The 23,599-nt window shown below is 42.5% G+C and overlaps 1 protein-coding gene and 1 pseudogene across 1 annotated transcript; both read right to left on the reverse strand.

The window, feature by feature from the left end:
* Positions 1-435: 435 nt before the first annotated feature.
* LOC119515721 (fer-1-like protein 4) lies at positions 436-8,855 on the reverse strand. Its single transcript, XM_037811842.1, has 12 exons — positions 7,341-8,855; positions 7,130-7,248; positions 5,677-5,804; positions 5,322-5,492; positions 4,744-4,898; positions 3,989-4,149; positions 3,456-3,541; positions 2,263-2,361; positions 1,818-2,059; positions 1,059-1,342; positions 869-969; positions 436-768 (listed from the first exon to the last, which is right to left on the reverse strand). Exons 2-12 carry the CDS (start codon positions 7,229-7,231, stop codon positions 564-566), a joined length of 1,734 nt encoding a protein of 577 aa, XP_037667770.1. The 5' UTR covers positions 7,232-7,248; positions 7,341-8,855; the 3' UTR covers positions 436-563.
* Positions 8,619-23,291, reverse strand: LOC119515722 (annotated as a pseudogene).
* Positions 23,292-23,599: the final 308 nt, after the last annotated feature.

The following is a 23,599-nucleotide window of genomic DNA, read 5'->3' on the forward strand; positions in this document are numbered from 1 at the left end:
TGAGTCATGCAGGGATCATTGCCCCTTGTTACGAGTATCCTGAAATTTTTCTGGGAACCATCCCCCCTACCCTCACACTTACTTATGTGGTTTGGGAGGAGGGTTGTTTTCCCCTGCTAAGCTCTAGGAGCCACCCCCTGGCCACACTGACCCAGTGTAAGCAGGCCCTTCTGGATGTGGATGCAGATGTGGGAAGAGAAGATGTGCGGTCTGGAGTTGCCTGTCTGCTCAGAGGGCAGGATGACTCAGCTGCTGGACTCCTGGCTCTGAACCTCCTCCCAGGTCCTGTTCTTCCCCAAGGTGGGCCATGGGGGCAGCCTTTCATCCCAGTGTGTTTTTCCTGTAAGTCCCCAGCACTTGAGGTCCTCCAAAACGTTTTTGTTCTCCACCACCTGTAAGAGCTGGCTTTGCCCAGCATGTAAGCAGGTGTCAGAGTGGATGTGTGAGAGGTTTATTTGAAGAAAGCGGGGAATTCTGGGTTAGCTCATTACTGGCTCTTCCCTGCAGCGGGAGGAACTTTGGGAACAGACATTGAAGGGCTGGTGCTAGGTGAGTGTCCAGGATCATGTGGGGCCGGGGCTGTTGTGAAGGGGTTGGAAGATGGCCTGGCTAATCTGGCCAGGGATGGTGTAGAAGATGAGGAGGAGGAAGATGGTGATCAGTGCCAGCAGCAACAGCAGCACCAAGATGCGCCAGTACCGGCGCCAGATAAAGAAGGCGAAGGTCTTCAGCGGGTTCACCAACCAGTTGAAAGACGTTTTGGGGCGGCTGTGGGCGGGGGAGTGTCAGAAGGATGGGGAAGCCCTGGTTCCCGCCCCGACACCCCCTCCTCTGGCCCTGGCCTCCCACCTCAGTGCCTTGGACTCACTTGGGCTTCTCCAGTGGCTCGGGCTCCTTCCGCCCCTTCCCCACTGGCCTTTTCTCAGCCTCCTCCACAGTCAGCAGCTCAAACTCTGCCTCCACCTTCCCCTAGAAAAAGACACCCTGCATGGCTGGGAACAGGCCACACTCTCAGGTGGGCTCCAGCCCAGCCCGCTGCCTCCCCAGGCCGCACTCACTGTGAGGATGTAGACATTGCCACCTGTGTCCATGAACTCCAGGTCTTCTGGCCGGCCCTTCCTCCTCTTCCGCTTCCGATGCCTCCTGCCAGCCTGGGCCTCCTGCTCCTCCCGCTCCACATCCTCTGGCTCCTGCAGCTTCACCATAGGCCACCAGCCCCGCAAGCGGCGGCAGCGAAACAAGTTGCACCTTGGCCCAGCCCCGTCACAGGCCAGCCGCACGGAGCAGAGCTCGGGGCCCCGGGCCCCCCGCACCATGTCTGGCAGGTGCAGCTCCAGGGATCCTGCAAGTCCAGAAGTCACTGGGTTGGGCAGGAGATAGGCCAGGGGCAAGGGGTCAGCACATCAGAATTGCAAATCAGAGCATGGACACTGTGGTGTCAGGCCACAGCTATAGACTAACCAAATCATGGTCAAAATGGTAACAGGTTGTCACATCCCAGTGAAACGGGGCCATGGATTGGGATCAAATTGCCAGAGAGGATCAGAGGCCACGGAGTCAGAGTTCAGGGGGACTTGGGGCTAGGATCAAGGCAGAAGATTGAGTCAGGAACTTGGGGAAATGGTCAGGGCCTAATACTGAGTTCAGCAATAAGGCCAGAAAGCAAAGGTTAGTGACCTAGCATCTGAAATTGCAGCCTTCAGGATTGGGTTAGGGGGTAGAGAACCAAGGCGCAAGAGAGATGAGAGTTAGGGACAGGGGCAGTGAGGGCAGAAGTCAGGGGTAGGGACTGAGGTTAGAGGAGGGCTGAGAAGTACCCAGGAAGTCGTTGGCAGAGATGCGGTCATAGTCCCAGACCTGCAGGACCAGCATGGCCGGCTGCCGGAACTCGGCCTCCTCCAGTGCGAAGGGTCCAGGCCGGCGCCAGATGCTCACCTCCCGCTCCGTGGGCAGGTAGTCGAAGCGGAACACAAAGCGCCAGTTGAAGTTGCCCTCCCCAGTCAGTGAGTTGAAGTGAACATCTGTCTCCTGCTTGTCCTGCTCCAGCCCCTTCACCCAGCTGGGGACCAGAGGAGAGGGGCAAGCAAAGGGGGAGCGGTGGGCAAGCCCCCCTCATCCAGCCTGTCCCTCTGCTCATCCACCAGGCCAGCTCCTTCCCCCAGCTCAAACTATCACTGAGGTCTTTGGGGACAGGGCTCTGGACTCAGCCCAAGGCCCACACCCATTGGCAGCACACTCCCCACCTCCAGCCTGCAGGCCCACCTTCTCACATAGATGTCACTCGACATCTCTCCAGTGAGCGGGTTCACATCGTCCAGAACCACATCCTCTGTGTTCCAGATGATGACTCTGAGCTCATAGCTGGGGGACACATTGGGGGAATATCTTTCAGATTCTTGGGAGGGGTCCTGGGCAGGGCTGCATTGAGCACTTGACATGGGCCCAGCTGTATGATCAGGATGCCCATGGTCCGGAGCAGGGCAGCCATAGGTATTGCTGGCCACCCCAGCATGGCATGTGGCACCAGGAATGGCCTGCGGAACCAGGCTGGGCCAACGAGGTTCTGCAAATTTGAAATTGGGACCCTTAAAGGTTGTCATGTGGTGTCTGATATGGAGCTGGAGCCACTGCAAGCAAAGTGATGGGCTGGCTGAAACTTGGAGGAGCAGAGGAGTGGTAAGTGAGCAAAGAAAGCCATTCTGCAGTTTAGAAATAGGACAGTGGGAGACCTGGAGATGAGAGCAGGTGGCCTCCCCTTGGCTGCCATGGAATTGTCTGGATAGCTGCTGTTTTCTCCTGGTCAGCATCCATTTTCCCTCACTTTGGTGATCACCCCACACCACCATCAATCCATGTGATTCTGGCGGGGCACACACTACCCTTAAGAAGTGGGTACGTCACCCAGGACCAGCCAGCCCCCTGGCCACACGATTGGTCCAGGGGGTCAGCATTTGACCCAAACTGTTCCAATGAGAGTCGGCCCTGAGACTTTTGCTATAATTGGAGAAGAGGTGCTTTTTCTGAAGTGGCCTGATAAGAAGCAACCCTGGAACTACTGGAAGCCACCTTTTCTCCAGACTTCAAAAGCCTCCCTGCAAAAGCCTCCCTGAGAGTGACACCAAGGAAAGCAGAGCCCAGAGGTTTCAGTGACAGCTTCCTGACCCCATCAGAGCATCTGGATCCAGCCCTTTCTGCAATGTATACACCACCTGATACAGCTCCGCTCAGTCTAGCTCATGTGGGAAGGACATTTACTGAAAGGTATTTGGACACTTTCTATGGCAAGTGCCAGACTCCCACTCACAATCGGTTATGAAAAACGGAATTTAATGTCTCAACTGAGAAGCCTGGGTAAGTAGCCTCTGCCTGCTTCAATGGGGGCTCCGATTTTCCTTTGTAAAGGTAGGACCAAGATGTGACCCGCCCCTTGAAAAGAGGGGCCAGGACTCCCTCACCTGATTGGCTGCCGAGGCTTGATGTCAACTGGGGGTGGGGCAGGCACATCGCGAGGGAAGATGTCAATCCACATGTGAAGGGATCCCTGGGGGCATAGGACCAGGCTGGAGGGTCCTGCTGGGATCTCCACCTCCCCTGACAGCCTAGATGCTGCACTATGCCCAGGGGGACAGAAGAGCTGGGGTCAAGAGGGTGGGGTTAGGAAGATCCTGGGGGATGAGGATGAAGGTGGAGTCTCAAGTGGGGGTTCCAGGGTCGTGGTCAGGTTGTGGGATCAAGGATGAGGTCCCAACAGCCAAAAGTTGAGATCTAGGGTTTGCAAGGCCCAGACTGTCAGGATCTGGGGTAGAGGTTGGGTTGGGAACCCCCAGGTGGCCCTGGGTGGGGGATCCTGCAGGACCACTCAGAGGTGGGGGCCTTGGGTGTCCAAGATGGAGGTTCAGGACTGGAGCGAGGATGCTGGGTAACAGGCTGAGTCAGAAGTGGCAGTTTGTGTCGGGAGTCTGGGGTTGGGTGCTGGGCCTTCCCTTACCTGCAGCAGCCCCGGGCTGCGGGGATGGTAGAGGGGTCGAGTTTCTACATGCTCAGGTACCAGCTGGATCCCGAGCCCGGGCATCTCCTGCCAGCGCCGCAGCACAAGCAGTGCCTGATCCTCCTCCAGGGCCCCACTTGCTGTCTTGGGGGTCCCCATACCTGACACAGAGGTGTGTAAGCCTGGGTTCCATCCAGTCCCCAACTCTCCTCCCTTTACTCCCTCTATCCCCTGTCCCCTCCCATCAGTGGAAGCTCTAAGCTGAGGCTGCTGCCATCATGGATAAAACCCATGGGCTGGGAGGGCAAGTCCACAAAGCACAAAAAGTAGGGGAAATGCTGCTATAAGAACTTTTCCCAGGGAGAGGCCAGCTATGGGGGGGTGGTGCTGGAGCCCTTGCTCAGACTATTTAGAGAACAGACCACTAGCCATTTTTGAGGAGGCAGGAGCTCAATTCTGCAGCCATGTTATATTGTGTGGGATTTCCTAAGGGGTCCCCCTGTGTTCTGAAATGTCATTAGCTATGGCTCTGAGCACTTCTGTTCTTTGGGGAGCTCACACTCACCGACCAAGAAGAGGATTATTTGTTCCCCCACCATCCAAGAACCTTTTTCTGTCTCAAACTCATCTCCTCTGCTTGCAGAAAGAAGCAGGCTTTTTATGGGAACACTCTAGACTGGGCACCGGAACCCCCTGTACCTCATTCTACCGCCATCTTGCTCCCTCTGGCCTGTGCAGGAGAGAGGGGCTGGTACCTGGGGGTAGGGCCTCAGGTGGTGTCACAAACACTTTGCTGCCCACTTTGATGGCCCCAGCTCGGTATTCAGGAGCAGGGAGGCCATGGCGCTGGCACAGCCCTGCCAGGATCTGCGAAGGACGGACTGCATCACGCCAGGCATCATACCCGTCCCTGTGGGTAGGAGAGAAGGCTGCCTCAGGTGGAGCCAGCAGATGGACACGATGGTCAAGGAGCAGGGAGGGGGACTCTTGCAGACATGCGATCCAGGCTCATCACTCCAATGGGAGACAGATTAGTCCTCATTTGTAGTAACAATGAAAATCAAAGATGCATGCCATGTGCTCCTATAAAGGAGATACTGCTATTATCTCCATTGTGCAGATGAGGAAACTGAGGCCCAGAGAGGTCAAGTGGCCTATTGGTTACAAGATCCCAACTCCCAAGCCAGAGTGTTGACCACTAAACGCTAATACTTGGTTGTGGGGAGATCCCCTTCGATGCAAGCATGGGGTCTGGAGGCCCAGATGGCAATGTGGAGCTTGCTCGGGTTTGGCCAGAGATGGAATGGACTCCTGAAAGCCCTGCTGGACTCACACTTTATACCGCGAGGCCAGGCCACAGTTTGCCCTGTGGTGGCTATAGAATCGGTTTTCTAGATCGATGAGGGTCTCCCCGATGAGGTCATCAGAACCCACGAGGTCATGATCAAACACAGCCACGGTCAGCTCAGGCTCAGCAGGAAGAGAGATGCTGAGCTCCAGGACCCTGGTCAGGAGAGAGAGGGGCTCAGAACACTTCCTTGACCCAGAAGGGTCTAGGGGTGGTCAGGGGTCTCAGCCTCTGTCCACCCCTCCCCTACCCCCACCAGCTACCTGAGTGAGAGCCCTTGGGCCACATGGCTGGACAGTAAATTTGCTCCCCTGTTCCTACCCCCCAGGCCCAGCCTCACTCTCCAAAGATGGGGTTGAGCTGCTTGGGGATGTAGCGTTCCTTGGTGTCGCGGCGCTCCCTGGCGGTGCTCACTACCACATAGGGGTCTGCTTTGCCATTGGGGTCCGTGGGGGCCAGGTTGGTAGCCTAAGGGGACAGTGCAGAGTAGAAGTGGGAGAAACATCACTGTCATAGCCCAAGGTTCCCTTGCTGGACCTAAATGTCAAGTTAAGCATAAGCCAGAGGTTACCTAAGCAGACATTGCTAATGTGGGTGTGGACAAAATGACTTTGATTCTAAGCTAATTTTGAAATACTTAAGACGTACAAAAAAGTATAATGAAAAATATAATGAAGCAAAATAGTTGGAAGAGTGTAAGAAACTTACAATTCAATGTCTAACTTTCTGTACTGCTTGACTTTCATTTTTTATGAGCATATTTCACTTTTATAATTAAGAACATTTTAACTAAAATAAAAGAATATAATGAGCATCTGTGTGTCCAACTTAATAAATAAAACATTAACACATAAATTGAAGCTCCAAGGTAACCAGGACCCTGGGGTTTATCATTCACACATGTTCTTTTATACTTTGACTACATGTGATGTATCCCTAAGCAATATATAGCACTATTTTACACGTTTTCAAACTGTGTGTTTTCAACTTGTTTTTTTCTGCTTTTTATAACTATACAATTTAGTCAACATGTAACTTGAGCATAAATTACTGACATAATTTACATACAGTAAAATTCACCCTTTTTAAGTGTTTTTACCCTGCTAATAGCAATGTATGAGAGTTCTAGTTGCTCTACATCTTTATCAACACTTGGTATTATCAGTCTTTTTTATTTTAGTCATTTCAGTATGTGTGAAATGGTTGCTTATTGTGGCTTCAACTTGTATTTCTTTGATGGGCATCTTTTCAATTGCTTATTGGCCATATTATATTTTCTTCTGTGAAGTGACTGTTCAAAATTTTGCCCCACCATTGTTTTTAATTTTCAATATTAAATTTTTAATTTTTAAAAGTTCTATTTGGTCCTTCACCTTTGCTGTTTATTTTTAATGTTCTCTTGTTCCTTGTGCATTTAAAATCCCTTCTTTTATTTCTTTAAATGTTTCATACATAGCTACTTTATATTTTCAATCAAAGTCTTTCCAATACCAATATCCAACAGCAAAACAAGACCCCTGGAGGTCTGAAACTATTATTTTTGCTAATGCTTATGATGGCTTGTTTCTTTGTATTCTGTGCTTTTTATCACGACTCATATTTGATTTAACTAATCAGCAAGGATACTGAGGGCTTAAATTGTGGATACCCTCTGACAGGCAGGGTTTGTTTTGCTTCTGCCAGTTTTCTAGACAGACTACCAACCTGCAAACACTTTAAGTTAAATCCTCCAATTGAGGTTTTAGGGGTCACACAGATGGTGGCATTCAAGACCAAAACTACATTAGAGCTACCTTGTGGTGTAATGAAGTCTTAGGAGAGGTTTCGTTTTCCCCTGTAACCATGGTAGAGTCAGGCAGGTTTCCTTGGTGTCCCCTTCCGCCTGGGAAGTTCATTTTTTGTCATCCTTATACTGAGGGTATAATGGGGTATAAAGAGGGACCCACTTTATAACAGGCCTCTCAGGCAAACTCCCCGCCCCCCCGTCCGTGCCCTGGGCTCTACCTTCTGTTCTCGATGCCTGCACAGCCATCCACGGGGAAGCTCAGGTGTCCAGAGCAGGAACAGTTGGGAAAACCAGCTTTGGAGTCACTAACTCTTTGGGTTCCTTCTTTTTTTCCCTCTCTGAAATTCTCTACTATCCTGGAGGCTCAGCACTACATTTTAAAGATGTTGTTACATTCATATCCATCATTTTCAGCTTTCAGTGAGTGATTTAGGTGTTAACCCCCAGAGTGTGCCCTGAGATCCCAAGCAGGTCCTCTCTCCTTCCCTCGCACACGGACCCCATCCGCACAACTCGGCCAAGTTCTCCCAGCCCTCCCGATGGTTTGCAGATTTAACACTCTCCTGATTTCACCATAATTGGAAGCAGTATTTTTGTTTGTTGTCCTCTGTTTTTTAATGATTTTCAGGAAGAGAAAGGTGTCATCATACACAAACTGGGCAACATCCAACTTGCTTTCTTCATTCAAATTTATGCTGGGAGATTTATGCTTATTGATACATATTGCTCTAGTTTGTTTGATTTAACTGCAGTATTGTAATCTGTTATATGATTCTCTCATTATACATTCTCCTACATTCTCCTATTTAGGGATATACTTAGGTTATTCTTAAATTTTTTATTATTACAAATAATGCCAGTATGAGCAATTCTTATCTCTTATTATTATAAAAATGCTGGTATAAACAATTCTTACACATACATAAAAGCATTTCTCTAGGGTTACACCTAGAAGTGTAATTACTGGGTATTAGCTATGAAAACCTCCCATTTTACTAAATATTGCCAGATTGTTCTCTGAAGTTGGTATGGCAGTATACTTTCTGTGGTAGGCAGCATAATGCCCCCACAAAGATGTCTATGTACTAATCCCCAGAACTTGTGAATATGTTACCTTATGTGGCAAAAGGGACTTTGCAGATGAGATTCAATTAAGGGTCTTGAGGTAGGGAGATGATCCTGGATTACCTGGGTGCCCCAATGTAGTCACAAGGGTCCTTATGAGGGAAAGGAGGAGGCAGAGAGAGGGTTCTGAAGATGCTTCTGCAGGCTGTGAAGAGGGAGGAAGGTGTGTGGGGATGGTGTAAGCTAAGGGATATAGTTTTATTTTTTTCCACATGGTTGATCAATTTTCCATAGAATAGCCTCAGTGTTTCTTCACTGATCTACAATGCCAACTCTGGTATAAGTGAAGTTTCCATATATGTCTGCGTCTGTATTTTTTTTTTTTTTTTTTTTTTTGAGTTAGTCAGATCTTTATTAAAAAACCTGGCATCTTAGCGTTTTCCACCAACTCAGGGAGCACAAACCTTCACAAGCTTCACAATCTTTTGTTTAGGTGCTGCCTTTGTGGGAGCCTTTGCAGCAGCCATTACTGTCTTTTTAGATGCTTGCTTAGCCTTTTTTGCTTCTTTGTAGCCCTGATAGCTTTTTCTCGTTGAGCCTTTCTAACTTCGGGTTGCTGATTCCTCTTGGCCATAATATCAGCAAGAGATGCACAGTGATAGCCCTCTGGAATTTAACTGCACGGTGAGTTCTTTTCTTTTGAATTTCTTCCGACTGCCCCTTTATATGCTTTCTTCTGTAGAGGACAGTCCAGTTTATCTGCTGAGGGTTCCTCTTGGAAAGGAATGCCGACTCACATTTTGCATTAAGAGATTAGAAAACCTTCCTGTCAGTCCTGGTGTAGCGCCTCCCATGTCCAGGATAGATCTTGTACCCACTGAAACTGCAAAGCTCGACCTTCATGGCTGTGGACACCGGGCGACAGGGAAGATAGCGAACGGAAGCCTGAGTCTGTATTTTTATTTCTCTATTTCTGTCTCATGGCCTATTTATCTATCCCTGTGCCAAAACCACACTTTAATTTTGTGGTAACATGTAAGTAATATAAATTTTCTATTTTAACCATTCTTAAGTGTACAATTCTGTGACATTAATTACTGTTACAATTTATGCTACTGTCATCACCTTCCATTACTAAAACTTTTTCATCATCACTCCAAACAGAAACTGCACCTGTTAAGCAATAAATCCCTACTTTGGTAACCCCTACTCTACCTTCTGTCTCTACAGATCTGCTTATTCTAGACATTTCATATAAGTGGAATCATACAATATTTTTCCTTTTATGTCTGGCTTATTGCACTTAGCATAATATTTTCAAGGTTCATTCATGTTTTAGTATGTATCAGAACTTCATTCCTTTTTATGGCTGAATAGTATTCCACTGCATGTATATACCACATTTAAAAAATATGTTCATCTGTTGATGAACATTTGGGTTGTTCCACCTTTTGGCTATTGTGAATAACGCTGCCATGGACATCAGTGTACAAGTATCTGTTTGAATCCCTGCTATCAATTCTCTGGGGTATGTACCTTTGGTGGTTTGAAGCTGTATGTACCCCAGAAAAACATATTCTTAAATCTAATCCATTCCTGTGGGTGTAAACCCATTGTAAGTAGGATCTTTTGATGAGGCTACTTCAGGTGTGACCCACCTCATTCAGGATGGCCCTTAATAAATGGAATGAATACAGAAAGAGAAAAAAAGCCTGGAAGCAAGAGGCTGAAATCCACAAAATCTGAAGAGAAGAGAGAGACCAGCAGATGCTGCCATTTGTCTTGCCATTTGGCAGAGGAGCCAAGGATCACCAGCAGCCAGTCTTCGGGAAGAAGGCATTGCCTTGATGATGCCTTGATTTGGACATTTTCTTGGTTTCAAAGTGTAAGCTAATAAATTTCCATTGTTTAAGCCAACCCATTTCATGGTATGTGCTTTAAGCAGCCTAGGAAACAATACCTAAGAATGGAACTGCTGGGTCATATGGTAATTGTGTGTGTAACTTTCTGAGGAGAGGAATTGCCAAATTGTTTTCCACAAAAGCTGTACCATTTTACAATCCTACCGCAATGCACAAGAGTTCCAATTTCCTCACGTCCTCTCCAACACTTGTTATTTTCTGCTTTTAAAATAATAGTCTTTCTAGTGGGTGAACACTGTCTTACTATAGCTTTATAATAATTCTTATTTTCCTGTCTTGGTCTTTAAAATTGTCTTGGCTATTCTTGGCACTTAGCCTTCCATAAACATCAGCTTGCTAATTCCAAGAAAAACCCTGATGGTTCATCATTGGAACTGCATTGTCTCTATAGAGCAATTTGGAGAAAATTGCCATCTTATGAATAAGTTTTCCTATCCATTAACATGCTGTATTAGTTAGGATTCTCTAGGGAAACAGAATCAATGAGAGGTGTCTCTGACTATCAAATTTGTAAAAGTGACTCATGCAACTGTGGGTATGCACAAGTCCAAATTCTGTAGAGCAGTCAGCAAACTGTCAACTCCAAGGAAGATGTCCAGTGAACTCAGGAAACAAACTGGCAACTTCGACGAACTCCACAGGAAATGAACTGGGATCTTCGACGAACGTGTTTGATGAACTCCTCAGGAAAGGCTTCACTGGGCAGCCGAAGAAGTGAAGGTCCTCTGTCTGTCTCACTTATAAGTCTTCAACTGATTAACTGGATCAAATCCAGCCAATTGCATTCTCTCATTGTGGAAGACACACCCTTTGGTGAGTCATCAGTCACAGCTGCAGTCAACTGACTAATGATTTAATAAACCAGCCTGTTGGTTTATTAACCAGTCACAAACATCTTCACAGCAATTGTTAGGCCAGTGTTTGCTTGACCAGACAGCTGGGTACTATCACCTGGCCAAGTTGACACATGAACCTAACCATCACACTTGGTTTACCTCTCCATTTATTGTCTCCCTTATTATCTCTCAAGTTTTAAAAATGTTTGCATCCAGGTCTTATATAATAGATTTATTCCTAAGTACCTTATTTTAACTTTTTCTGTAAATATTTAAATTTTTTATTTTTGTTTGTAAAGTAATCATATATCCAGTCCTCTTGTTTAATTCTTAATTCTATGGATTCTCTTCATTTTATGAATATAATATCATTATCTGTGAATAATGACCATTTTTTTCCTTCTTTTCCAGTTCTTATGTCTTTGTATTTTCTTTGCTTGTTTTGCTTCACTGGCGGGATATCCAAGACAATGTTAGTAAATTCACTCAACTTCTAGATTGTGGATAATGCATGCTTTTTTTGCCATAAGGGTTTCATCTGATATTTACATAGCTCCACCAACTTTCTTTTGTTTGATTTTTCCATATTTTTACTTTCAATCTTCATGTTAGGCTTTTGTGAGTCTCTTATGGATAGCACAAAGCTGCTTCTTTTTTTAAAGGAAAAAACGTGGTATATGACTCCTGAAGATGAATCTGGACCTGGCATCATGGGATTGAGAACATCTTCTTGACCAAAAGGGGGATGTGAAATGAAACAAAATAAAGCTTCAGTGGCTGAGAGATTTCAAATGGAGTCGAGAGGTCACTTCGGTGGGCATTCTCTTGTACTATATAGATAACCTTTCTTAGGTTTTATTGCACTGGAATAGCTAGAAGTAAATACCTGAAATTATCAGACTCCAACCCAGTAGCCTTGACTCTTGAAGACAATTGTATAACAGTGTAGCTTACAAGGGGTGACAGTGTGACTGTGAAAACCTTGTGGATCGCACTCCCTTTATCCAGTGTATGGATGGATGAGTAGAAGAATGGGGACAAAGAATGAATGAAAAAATAGGGTGGGATAGGGGGATGATTTGGGTGTTCTTTTTTACTTTTATTTCTTATTCTTATTCTGATTCTTTCTGGTGTAAGGAAAGGGGTCAAAAATAGATTGGGGTGATGAAGGCATAGCTATGTGATGGTGCTGTGAATAGTTGATGGTGCATCATAGATGACTGTATGGTATGTGAATGTATCTCAATAAAATTAAATTTAATTTAAAAAAAAGTATAATCTGACAATTTGACTTAACTGGATCATGTAAGAATACATCCTACTTATTGCAATGATCTATTTGGAATTATTCCTGCCACCTTATTTTGTACTTTGAGTTTGTCCTGCTTCTTATATTCTCCCTTCCTACCTTCTTTTATAATTATTAAGTTTTAAATCTCTATTTCCCCCTTTACTATTTTGCAATACAGTCTATTTCTATTTAAAATTTACTAAACCTACTTAAAGTCTAAAGTTAATATTTCCCACCTTTAATTTTAGGTTGCGTTTATGTTACTAGAATAAATATTTAAAACACAGGACTGTACAACACAGTGAACCTTATTGTAAATAATGGATTATATTTAATAGTACAATTACAAAAATGTTCTTTCATTAATTATACTAAAGAACCACACCAATGCAAGGTGTTAATAATAGATTGTTATATGGGAACTCTGTATTTTATGCATGATTTTCTATAAACCTACAACTTCTCTAATACAAGAAAGGAATCAAATTTTGGTTTGCATAGTACAACAATTGAAATGAAAAACTCATTAAAATGGATCCAACAGCAGTTATCAACAGGCAGAAGAAAGACAATAGATAAGACAATAAAAAATTACCCAGTGTGATAAGCAGAAAGATAAAATAATTAAGAAAAATGAACACAGCCTAAAGGACCTGTGGAACACCATCAAACATACAGACATATGTGTCATTGGAATCCCTGAAGGACAAGAGAGAGAGAAAGGGGCAGAAAAAGTATTTGAAGAAATTATGGCCAAAAAAACTTCCCCAATCTGATGAAAGAAATGAATATACACATCCAGGAAGCTCAAGAAACTCAAGCAGGATAGAGTCTTAAGAGATCTCCACCAAGACACAGAGGGAAATTTTCAAAATCCAAAGACAAAAGGAGGATTTTGAAAACAGCAATGAAGAAGCAACTTGTCACATACAAAGGATTGCCCCAATAAGATTAACAGCAGATTTTTCATCAGAAACCATGGAGGCCAGAAGATGGTGGGATGGCATATTTAAAGTTCTTAAAGGAAAAAAAAACAACCGTCAACCAAGAATTATTTGGCAAAATATCTTTCAAAAATGAAGGAGACTTCCTGCAAGACGGCTGATTAGGGTGCAGGGTACACCTCTCTCCCAGAAAAACAGGCAGAAACTCTTTGGAACAACAGTTCTAGGGCTCCAGAAATCAGGGGGAATACTGTGCAGCATCCAGGAAAGTGCAGGGTGAAGAGATGGAGAAGCTGCAGTGACGGATTGTAAGTCCCTCAGCCCCAGCCCTGGCACCCATCCCCCACTCTGGGAGGGGGGCTGCTTCAGGTTGTCCAGTCCCTGTCTGACAGGCAGCTGCAGAATGGGAGGGTCATGGAAATCCACTTTCCCGAATACAGGGTGGGTCACGTCCAGCACTGTTCCAGCTTTAGGATGGCGAATTTAGACTTCTGGCTCCTGTGGTTTCAACCTGCCTGGCCAGATGCTGCCACACCATTATTTCAACCCCTGCCAGGGAGCTATCAAAGAGCTAAGAATAGCCTGCCCTGTATGGGTTAGGAGGAATAAGTTGCCAAAGAGCACCATCTGCTGGGTAGGCCAGGAAAGCACAACCTTTTGGAGCTGAATTACAGGCTTCTGGGAGTCTTAACTAACCCTCTCCCCAAGGCCCTGTGGAACTGGTGTGTGCCTCCTTAGTGGGTCATATTAATGAACCAAGTGCCAAAGAAGAGTATAAACCCAGTCAATCAATAACAAAATCTTAGACAGCAGAGAGAATCTGAAATAATGGTGTGAAATACTTCAGAGTAAACTTATCAAGATAATCTGATATGTCGACATCAGTGAATTATAAGCCATACTAATAAACAGGAAGACATGGTCCAGTCACAGGAGCAAATTAAAAAGGAGGAGATACAGAATTTGGAACAACTAATCAAAGATGTTCAAACAAATCTCCTAAATCAATTTAAGGAAATGGCTAAAGAGATAAAGGATATTAAGAAGACATTGGGTGGACATGAAGAATTTGAAAGAAAGCAAATAAAAACAACAGATCTTATGGGAATGACAGGCACAATAGATTAAATTAAAAATACACTAGAGGCATACAGCAGCAGATTTGAAGAGACAGAAGAAAGGATCAGTGGCTAACTAGAAGATAGGACATCCAAAATCAAAAAGACAAAAAAACAGAGAAAAGAATGACAAAAATAGAGCAGGGTCTTAGGGAATTGATTGACAACATGAAGCTCACACCTATATGTGACATGGGAGGCCCAGAAAAGGAAGGAAGGTGTGCTGGTTTGAATGTATTATGTCCCTCAAATGCCATTATCTTTGATGTAATCTTGTGTGGGCAGACGTTATCAGTGTTGATTAGATTGTAATTCTTTGAGTGTTTCTTTGGAATGCACCCCACCCAGCTGTGGGTGATGACTCTGGATAATTTCCATGGAGGCGATGCTCTGCCCATTTGGGGTGGGTCTAAGTTGAACAGTGGAGCCATATAAATAAGCTGACATAACAGAAGGAACTCAGTGCAGCTGTGAGTGATGTTTGAAGAGGAGCTACAGCGAAGAGGGACACTTTGAAGAATGCACTGGAACTGAGAGAGGAGCTTCAGCTTACAGAGACATTTTGGAGATGGCCTTTGAAAGCCAACTTTTGCTCTGGAGAAGCTTAGAGAGGACAAATGCCCCAAGAGCAACTGAGAGTGACATTTTGGAGAGAAGCTGAAGCCTAGAGAGGAATGTCCAGGAAGAAAGCCATTTTGAAACCAGAACTCCGGAGCAGACACCAGCCACGTGCCTTCCCAGCTAACAGAGGTTTTCCGGATGCCACTGGCCATCAAAGGTACCTGATTGTTGATGCATTACCTTGGACATTTATGGCCTTAAGACTGTAACTGTGTAACCAAATAAACCCCCTTTTATAAAAGTCAGTCCATTTCTGGTGCTTTGCATTCCGGCAGCATTAGCAAACTAGAACAGAAGGGAAAGGGGCAGAAAGAATATTTAAGGAAATAATGGTTGAAAATTTCCCAACTCTATTGAAAGACATATACCCATGTCCAAGACACTCCAAGACATATTAATCAGAATGTCAAATGCCAAAGATAAAGAGAGAATTCTGAAAGCAGCGAGAGAAAAGCCATTAATCACATAAAGGGATGTACAGTAAGACTAATTGTCAATTTCTCATCAAAAACTATGGAGGTGAGAAGGCAGTGCTGTGATATATTTAAGACACTGAAGGAGAAAAACTACCAGCCAAGAATTCTCTATCCAGCAAAACTTTCCTTCAAAAATGAGGGAGAGTTTAACACATTCACAGGTAAACAGACACTGAGAGAGTTCATTAACAAGAGACCTGCCCTACAAGAAATACTGAAGGGAGCCCTGCAGGCTGAAAGGAAAATACAGGCAAGAGAGGCTTAGAGAAGAGCATAGAAATGAAGATTATCAGTAAAGGTAACTAAAAAGTTAAAAAGACAAGGTATGACATATAAAACCAAAGGATAAAACGGTAGAAAGGGGTATTGCCTTTTCAATAATAATATTGCATGTTAATGGATTAATCTCCCCAATCAAAAAACACACTGACAGAATGGATAAAAAATGTGAGCCATCTGTATGCTGTCTACAAGAGACTCACCTTAGACCCAAGGACACAAACAGGTTGAAAGAGAAAAGCTGGAAAAAGATATTCCATGCAAACAGTAACCAAAAAAAAAAAAAAAAAAAAAAAAAAAAAAGCTGAGGCAGCTAAACTAATATTGGACAAAAAAGACTTTAAATGCAATGCAAAGCTCTTATAAGAGATAAAGAAGCATATAAAGGGAAATCCACCAATATTTCAAAATCATAAATATATATGCATCTAACCAGGATGCCCCCAAAATATATGAGGCAAACATTAGCAAAACTGAAGGCAGACATAGACGTCTCTACAATAATAGTTGGAGACTTCAGTACAACACTCTCATCAATAGATAGAACAGAGGATCAATAAGGAAACAAAGAACTTGAATAATTTGATAAATGAACTAGACATACCAAACATATACAGAACAGTGCACCCCAAAACAGCAGGACATGTATTCTTCTCAAGTGTCTATGGCTAATTCTCCAGGACTGACCAAATGTTGGGTCACAAAAGAGGTCTCAATAAATTTTAAAAGGATAAAATTATACAAAGCACTTTCTGTGGTCATAATGAAATGAGCTGGAAATCAATAACAGATGGAGAATGGGAAAATTCACAAAAATATGGAGGTTAAACACTCTTAACCAGTGGACCAAAGAAGAAATTACAAGAGGAATTAGTAAATATCTCAAGAAGAATGAAAATAAGAACACAACAAATCAAAACTTTTGAGATGCAGCAAATGCTGTGCTGAGAGGAAAATTTATAGCTACATTTTAAATTAAAAAGGAAGAAAGAGCTAAAATAAAAGAAGTAACTACACGTCTGCAGGAAAAAGAAAAAAGAAGAAACAAATCCCAAAGCATGCAGAAGAAAAGAAATAACAAATACTAAAGCAGAAATAAATGAAATTGACAACAAAAAAAACAACAGAGAGAATCAACAAAACCAAAAATTGGTTCTTTGAGAAGATTAACACTATTAATAAACTCTTGGCTAAACTGACAATGAAAAAGAGAAAGATGCAAATAAATAAAATTAAAAATGAGAGGGGGGCATTACTACTGACCTGACAGAAATAAAAATGATCATAAGAAGATACTATGAACAACTGTATGCCAACAAACTAGACAACTTGGATAAAATGGACAAATTTCTAGAAACACACAACCCACACTGTCTCTAGAAGAAATAGAAGACTTCAACAAACCAATCACAAGGAAAGAGAAAACAAAAGCCCAGGACCAGATATCTTCACAGGTGAATTTTACCAGTCATTCCAAGAAAAATTAATTCCAGTTCTGCTCAAACACTTCTAAAAAATTGAAGAGGAAGGAGCACTACCTAACTCATTCTGTGGAGCTAACATCACCCTAATACCAAGGCCAGATAAAGATATTACGAGAAAGGAAAATTAGAACCAAACTCTCTAAGGAATATAGATGCAAAAATCCTCAACAAAATACTTGCAAATTGAACCAAACAGCACCTTAAAAGAATAATATACCATGATAAAGTGGGTTTTATTCCAGGCATGCAAGGGTAGTTCAACACAGAAAATCAGTTAATGTAATATACCACTCTGCCAATTTGGATGTATTATGTTCCCCCAAACACCATGTTCTTTAATATAATCTTGTGGGGGCAGGCATATTAGTGTTGATTAGGTTGGAATTTTTGGATTAGGTTGTTTCCATGGAGATGTGACCCATCCAACTGTGGGTAATACCTTTGATTAGATTATTTCCATGGAGATGTGGCCTCACCCATTCAGCATGGGTCTTGATTAGTTTACTGGAGCCCTAAAAAAGCTCAGATAGAAGGCGCTCAGAGGAACTGCAGCCAAGAGGGACATTTTAGAGATGGCCATTGGAAGCAGGCTTTTGCTTGCCCAGAGTTTGCTTAGGAGAAACTAAGAGAACACCCCCAGATGCCTAGAGAGGACCATCCTGGGAGAAAGCCATTTTGAAACTAGAACCCTGGAGCAAGTGGATGCCAGCCACGTGCCTTCTGAGCTAACAGAGGTTTTCCAGACATCATTGGCCATCCTTCAGCGAAGGTACCCTATTGTTGATGCCTTTGTTTGGACACTTGTATCACCTTAGGACTATAAATTTGTAAACAAATAACCCCTTTATAAAAGCCAATCCATTTCTGGTATTTTGCAAATGGCAGCATTAGCAAACCAGAACAACCACATTAACAAATAGAAGGAGAAAAAACACACGATCGTCGCAATTGATGCAGAAAAGGCTTTTGACAAAATCCAGCATCCTTTCTTTTTTTTTTTTTTTTGCATGTGATAGATTATTTTTTTATCTTCATTTTATTGAGATATATTCGTATACCACGCAGTCATACAAAACAAATCGTACTTTCGATTGTTCACAGTACCATTACATAGTTGTACATTCATCACCCAAATAAATCCCTGACACCTTCATTAGCACACACACAAGAATAACAAGAATAATAATTAGAGTGAAAAAGAGCAATTGAAGTAAAAAAGAACACTGGGTACCTTTGTCTGTCTGTTTCCTTCCCCTATTTTTCTACTCATCCATCCATAAACTAGACAAAGTGGAGTGTGGTCCTTATGGCTTTCCCAATCCCATTGTCACCCCTCATAAGCTACATTTTTATACAACTGTCTTCGAGATTCATGGGTTCTGGGTTGTAGTTTGATAGTTTCAGGTATCCACCACCAGCTACCCCAATTCTTTAGAACCTAAAAAGGGTTGTCTAAAGTGTGCGTAAGAGTGCCCACCAGAGTGACCTCTCGGCTCCTTTTGGAATCTCTCTGCCACTGAAGCTTATTTCATTTCCTTTCACATCCCCCTTTTGGTCAAGAAGATGTTCTCCATCCCACGATGCCGGGTCTACATTCCTCCCCGGGAGTCATATTCCACGTTGCCAGGGAGATTCACTCCCCTGGGTGTCTGATCCCACGTAGGGGGGAGGGCAGTGATTTCACCTTTCAAGTTGGCTTAGCTAGAGAGACAGGGCCACATCTGAGCAACAAAGAGGCATTCGGGAGGAGGCTCTTAGGCACAACCATAGGGAGGCCTAGCCTCTCCTTCAGCATCCTTTCTTGATAAAAATACTTAGAAAGATAGGAATAGAAGGAAACTTTCTCAGTATGACATAGGGCATATATGAAAAACCCACAGCTAACATTGTACTCAATGGTCAAAGATTGAAAGCTTTCTCTTTAAGATTGGGTACAAGACACGGATGCCTACTGTCATCACTCCTAGTCAACATCATACTAGACATTCTAGCTAGAGCACTTAGGCAAGAAAAAGGAATAAAAGGTGTCCAAATTGGAAAGGAAGAAGTAAGACTTTCACAATTTGCAGATGACATGATCCTATATTTAGAAAGTCCTGAAAAATCAACAAAGCTACCAGAGCTAATAAATGAGTTCTACAAAGTGGCAGGATACAAGATCAACACTTAAAAATCAGTAGTGTTTCTATACACTAGTAATGAGTAATCTGATGAGGAAATCAAGAAAAAAAATCCATTTACAATAGCAATTAAAAGAATCAAATATCTAGGAATAAATGTAAACAAAGATGTAAAGTCTACATCCTTGTAAGCTTTATTCAGGAAACCATATTCAGAAAACTACAAACCATTGCTAAAAGAAATCAAAGACCTAAATAAATGGAAGGACATTCTGTATTCATGGATTGGAAAACTGAATATTGTTAAAATGTCAATTCTACCCAAACTAATTTAAAGATTCAATGCAATCTCAATCAAAATTTCAACAGCCTCTTTTGAAGAAATGGAAAAGCCAATTATCAAATTTATTTGGAAGGGTAAGGGGCCATGAATAGCCAAAAACATGTTGAAAAAGTACCTTCAAACAATAAAGTAGAAAAAATAAAGTAAGAATTATCTGAAACCCCCTACCTTCATCAGTTCTTTGATGAATGTCCTAGATGTTTCCCTCTACCTGTATACCAAGATAAATATATGTATAGATAAAAGTGAGCAAATATAAGTGCTGTTCTATACTTTGAATTTTTTCACCATTCAATGAATCTATGTAAAAAAATATATATCTACATCTAAAAATAATAAAATAGAGAATAGAAAAACACAATAGAGAAGAGCAACAAAACCAAATGTTGGTTTTTTGAAAAGATCAATAAAGTCAACAAACCTTTAGCCAAACTGACAAAGAAAAAGAGAGAGAAAATAAGTAATTAAAATCCGGAATGAAATTGGGGACATTATGACTGACTTCACAGAATTAAAAAGAATTATATGAGGGTATTATGAAACTATATGCCAACAAATTAGAAAACCTAGATGAAATGGACAAATTCCCAGAAACATGCAATTACCTAACCTAAAGCCAGGAGAAATAGAAAATCTCAACAAATCTATAACAAGTAAAGAGATTGAATCAGTAAGCAAAAACTTCCCAACAAAGAAAAGTCCAGAACAAGATGGTTTCACCGTTCAATTCTACGAAACATTTAAGGAAGATTTAAGACCAATCCTTCTAAAACTCTTCCAAAAAACAGAAAAGGGGGGATTACTTCCTAACTCATTCTATGAGGCTAGCACTACCCTAGCCTCATAGGGTAGCACAAGACAAAGATAGCACAAGAAAATAAAATTACAGACCAATATCCCTTATGAATACAGATGCAAAAATCTTCAGCAAAATACTGGCAAACTGAATCCAACAGTTTATTGAAAGAATTATGCATCATAACCAATTGGGATTCCAGGAATGAAAGGATGGTTCAACATAAGAAAATCAATCAATATAATGCACCAAGTTAATAGAATCAATGTAAAAAACACATGAACATCTCAACTGACACATAAAGGCATTTGACAGAATCCAACATCCTTTCACGATAAAAACACTCAGAAAACTAGGAATAGAAGGGAACTTTTTCAACATGATAAAGGGCATTTATGTAAAACCCACAGCAAATATCATATTCAGTGATGAAAGACTGAATGCTCCCCCCCACACACACACCCTAAGATCAGCAATAAGACAAGCATACCCACTGTCTCCACTGTTATTCAACACTACTGGAAGTTCTAGCCAGAGCAATTAGGCAAGAGAAAGAAATAAAAAGCATCCAAATGGAAAGGAAGAAGTAAAATTATCCCTATTCACAGGTGACATAATTCTATATATAGAAAATCCCAAAGCAGCCACAAGAAAGCTACTAGAACAAATTCAGCAAAGCTGCACGATATAAGAGAAACATGCAGAAGTCTGTCGAGTACCTATATACCAATAATGGACCATCTGAAAAGGAAATTAAGAAAATAATTCCATTTATAATAGCACCTGAAAGAATAATATACCTAGGAATAAATTTAACCAAGGAGGTAAAAGAAATGTGCATAAAATCTATAAAACATTGCTGAAAGAAATTAAAGACCTAAATAAATGGAAAGACAGTCTGTATTCATGGATTAGAATACTTGATATTGTTGAGATGTCAGTTCTACCTAAAGCAATGTACAAAATTCAATACAAACCCTATCAAAATTCCAGCATCCTTTTTTTGGTAGAAATGGAAAAGCTGATCTTCAAATTCATATGGTATTGCAAAGGACCCCAAATTGCCAAAACAATCTTGAAAAATAACAGAATTGAGGACTCACACTTCTTGATTTCAATACTGACTTCAAAGCTACGGTGTGTTACTGGCATAAGGAGAGACATATAGACCAAATGAAAAGAATTGAGAGTCCAGAGTTAAACCTATACATCTATGGCTAGCTGATTTTCAACAAGGTGTCTTCCCGCATTTTTGTTGCACAAATGAGCAAATGTGTATTTCCTCATATCCTCTTCTTTCATGCATGGAGTGTAGTATACTATAGGTATTCTTTTGCACTTTGCTTTGTTCACTTTACAGCATGTTCTGGAATCATATCAGTTCACAGAGATCTTCATTCTATTATATAGCTGCATAATACTCCATTGTGTGGACATAACAGTTTGTTCATTGTCTTCTATATATGGACATTTAATAAGATTTTCTTTTTAATGGTCTTTCATCTACAGAAATTTTATTTGGTTATTTTCAAAACTGCCTTGTCATTTTTTGGTAGCCTCTTGTTCTCTGCTTGTGAAATATTTTAAGCAGGTGTTTTATATTCTAATATTTGAAAATGCTAACATCTGAAGCCCTTAAAGCTCTAGTTCTCCTTTGTGTTGTTTCTTCCAACACTTTTTCCTGATACATTGTTTTCTTATATATTTTGTAATTTGGGGTTGTGAGCTCAGATTTGGCTATCCAAATCTATGTGCCTCATGGGGCTGGATTTGGAACCACTCTAAGCCAATTTCTCAAGTTTGCATTTTCTGGACCAAGCAGGTAATATAAATTCTAACCTTAAAATCAATCTGGGGGCAAAAATCTAAAAATAAATTCATAGATCTATATCCCCCACCTGGAAAAGAGGTTGAGACAGACCATTTGCCTTACAAGCTCCTCTCCCAAGCGGGTGGGCTTCCTTTAGCCCACCTATCACTGACGGCAGAACCCTTCCTTGCCCACTTCTTACTAGTCTGGTTTTGGCTCCCTACCTTGGATAGATCATTAGATCTCAAGGCTCGGGAGCTGGAGTGTGGGCAGAGCCTCTCAAGACAGCCTGAGGTTCAGGGCTTGGGACCTACTCAGGACTCCTGTTGCCTCTTCATTTTGGGTCCATTGAGATTTCCTTTTCTTGTGAATTTAGTGCTCATTTAAAAAGCCTGTCTATCCAACATTTCTAGATATATTATATCAGGAAGGTTTTTCAGACCATCTAGTTTGCCCTATTGCTAGACATGGAAGCTCAAGATGACTTCTATTATCCAATTTATGCACTAAGAGTCTTATTACAGTAGAACAATGCCCCAAAACCTTTATTCAAATTATGTCTTAATCAGTATCCCAAAATTTGAAACATATAAAAGTACAGCTTCTGCTGTGGGGATAGGGAGTAAGGGGTCCAGAGCAACACATTCATTTCCCCTTCTTCCTTGAGCTATCCTTAAGAAAACTTCAGGTCCTTGCTAAGCTCTGTATGAAAACCACTGCAATGCAAGAACTTGTACAAAGGTGTTTGATGACAGCTTGTAATCCCCATTCTAGGGGACTAAAACTATGAACATGGAGTTAGGCTCTAATTCTGGTTCTGCCATGCTCAAGCTGTATATCCCTGGGGAGACTCCCAACTTCTTTGTACCTGAGGTTCCTCATATGAAAAATGAAAATGTTAGAGCCTGCAATCTCTGAGTTTCCTTCCAAAGCCTTCATTCTATGCCATTCTGTAGGTTGTGTGTATGCCACCTTGGCTGGATTTAGAGGTGTGCCAGAACTATGGATGCTCACCTTTACAACATAAACTCTGACAAGAAGCTTGATGGGCCGGTTCTGCGGAATCCCCCGGGAGATCTGGGGTTCGGAGAGCAACGCTGCCTCTGATTCAGGGTAAATGAGGAAGGAGCCCTGAAAGGGGGGGTAGGGGGGTTTGCAGAAAAGGCACCAGTAAGAGACAGCCAGAGTCTCCTTCCTAAATCCCGTCCCATGCTCCCTGGATCCCCCTTTATTTCCCCAAGCATACCTTGAACTTGCCCACGAGGTGACCAGACCCTTCCTCCCCATCTCCATCCTGGCCCCCCAGCCCTCGGTACAGGGGAAACACATTCAGCCAGTCTTCAAAGTGGTTAAACTCTTCCTCCAGGGAGCT

Source organism: Choloepus didactylus, chromosome 19, assembly GCF_015220235.1.
Source record: "Choloepus didactylus isolate mChoDid1 chromosome 19, mChoDid1.pri, whole genome shotgun sequence".
Classification (NCBI taxonomy): domain Eukaryota; kingdom Metazoa; phylum Chordata; class Mammalia; order Pilosa; family Megalonychidae; genus Choloepus; species Choloepus didactylus.

Coding starts and splice junctions, on each gene's coding strand:
- LOC119515721 (XM_037811842.1), bottom strand. CDS start 7,231: ATGAACTTCCCAGGCGGAAGGGGACACCAAGGAAACCTGCCTGACTCT. Junction 5,805..7,129: donor AGACTTCATTACACCACAAG/GTAGCTCTAATG, acceptor CTGTCCCCTTAG/GCTACCAACCTGGCCCCCAC. Junction 2,060..2,262: donor AGTGACATCTATGTGAGAAG/GTGGGCCTGCAG, acceptor TCTGGTCCCCAG/CTGGGTGAAGGGGCTGGAGC.